We start from the raw sequence: 1,506 nt of genomic DNA, 5'->3' as shown, positions 1-1,506 counted from the left end.
TAACCTTGCGACTCTTGACAACTTTACTTATAGCAATGACATCTTGTTCCTGGACTTCTCACATACTCATCTAACTTTTTGTTTTCTTCACAAGTTGCCTAGTTGGAATAATGTCAAAACAAACTTGCTAGATATGCTTAAACTTCTGTCTAGATTCAGGACCACTGCCAAGTCGAAGAGGGTCCAAACACTTAAGGAAAGGCTTATTTCTCGCAGCCGGATCAGGCGTCAGCACAGGGGGCGTTCTGTTCTGACCCTGACAATGTTCCTGGGCCGCTTCCAGAAACGAGATTCGTGACCTGGGGTGATTCATCCATGACCTTGATGTACCCTAACTGTGTTTGATCTGATACCGTTTTCATAGACAAAAGCTCTTCGTAATGAAAGCAGGAGCCGTAGGATTGCCAGTAGAACGCAGCTACACAAGAGCAGTTGGACAAACAGAGCCTCTTGCATTCATCAAGGCTTACTTGAAGCAGATCTAAATACCTGCTAGGAAAATAATCGATTCCTCGCACCTCCACTAATGTATGACTGGAATTGCATCTTAGTTCCTGCTTAGGCTTGCAGCCGGCGGACGCCCGATCCGGCTGCGAGAAATAAGACGACTCCGGGGCCGGGCAGGTGCACCGTGCTCCAGGATTTACACAAATACCGTAAGGGCTGCAGTAGTTGGGAAGGCGACAGATATCATTAAAGAAATCCACGAAGAAATCACTCTCAACTTTCAATCTGGACTGCGTGTGCAAATACAGCTTTAGGTTCCCGTCGAGCTCCATTATGATATATTGAAATCCTTTGGTGGAACCATCGGAGAGTCTAAGAGAGAACCCATACGGATTGCCTCCCATTTCTCTAATGCACTCTTGTGTAGTATTTCCATCTTGCCGGTACTCGAACAACAGTCCGTCGTCGGAGAAGGCGATAAATTTCTATATGGAACGACTATGCCTTGCCAATGAGTTACCATAAATCAGGAGGCTGCTGTCTATGGACAATCTGTCGAGTGTAGAAACAAAGGCTTCCTGCATCTCTAGCCACCCTTCAGCCATTAACGACACAATGTCGCCCTGGAAGAAGGAATTGGGCACGTAGGACTCCTGCCCGAGGCTCGATTTTATGTGAACGTTTACCACGAATTTTAGTGACTCTGGCATCAGATCACTCTTGCAAATGACGTATTTGGAGAGCTCTGTGTTCAATTTTCGGTCTTCTGGGGGCTTGTAGCAGCTGAACGCCACCAGGTAAGCGCAGGAGCTCCTCTGGTTGTGAATGTGCCAAACTATTCCCACTGCCAGCACAGACATCACGGCTGCCCCAAGTTCGAGAGACAAAGTAGGGATCGAAGACAAGAGCGAGCTCACCCCTCCCATGATTTGGCCGAGAGATATGAACGATTCATACAAATCCATCTCTGCTCGATGAATTTTTCAATTGAAATTTTGTGGGCACCTTGGGCGCGGAAATAACATTTGAATTTTGAAATTTTGGGCACCCAAGTTGCAT

The 1,506-nt window shown here is 46.7% G+C and overlaps 1 protein-coding gene across 1 annotated transcript; it reads right to left on the bottom strand.

Annotated features, from left to right (window-relative positions):
* Window positions 1-221: 221 nt before the first annotated feature.
* LOC149170399 (PAN domain-containing protein At5g03700-like) lies at window positions 222-851 on the bottom strand. The gene has a single exon (XM_089425561.1). The coding sequence runs from the start codon at window positions 849-851 to the stop codon at window positions 222-224; it is 630 nt and encodes a 209-aa protein (XP_089281687.1).
* Window positions 852-1,506: the final 655 nt, after the last annotated feature.

Source organism: Pinus tabuliformis, chromosome 4_2 (assembly GCF_031772625.1).
Source record: "Pinus tabuliformis cultivar Carrire ecotype Pingquan chromosome 4_2, CPIR1, whole genome shotgun sequence".
In the NCBI taxonomy this organism is placed as follows: domain Eukaryota; kingdom Viridiplantae; phylum Streptophyta; class Pinopsida; order Pinales; family Pinaceae; genus Pinus; species Pinus tabuliformis.
Note: the sequence above shows the minus strand (reverse complement) of the source record. Positions and strands in the feature narration are given on the sequence as shown.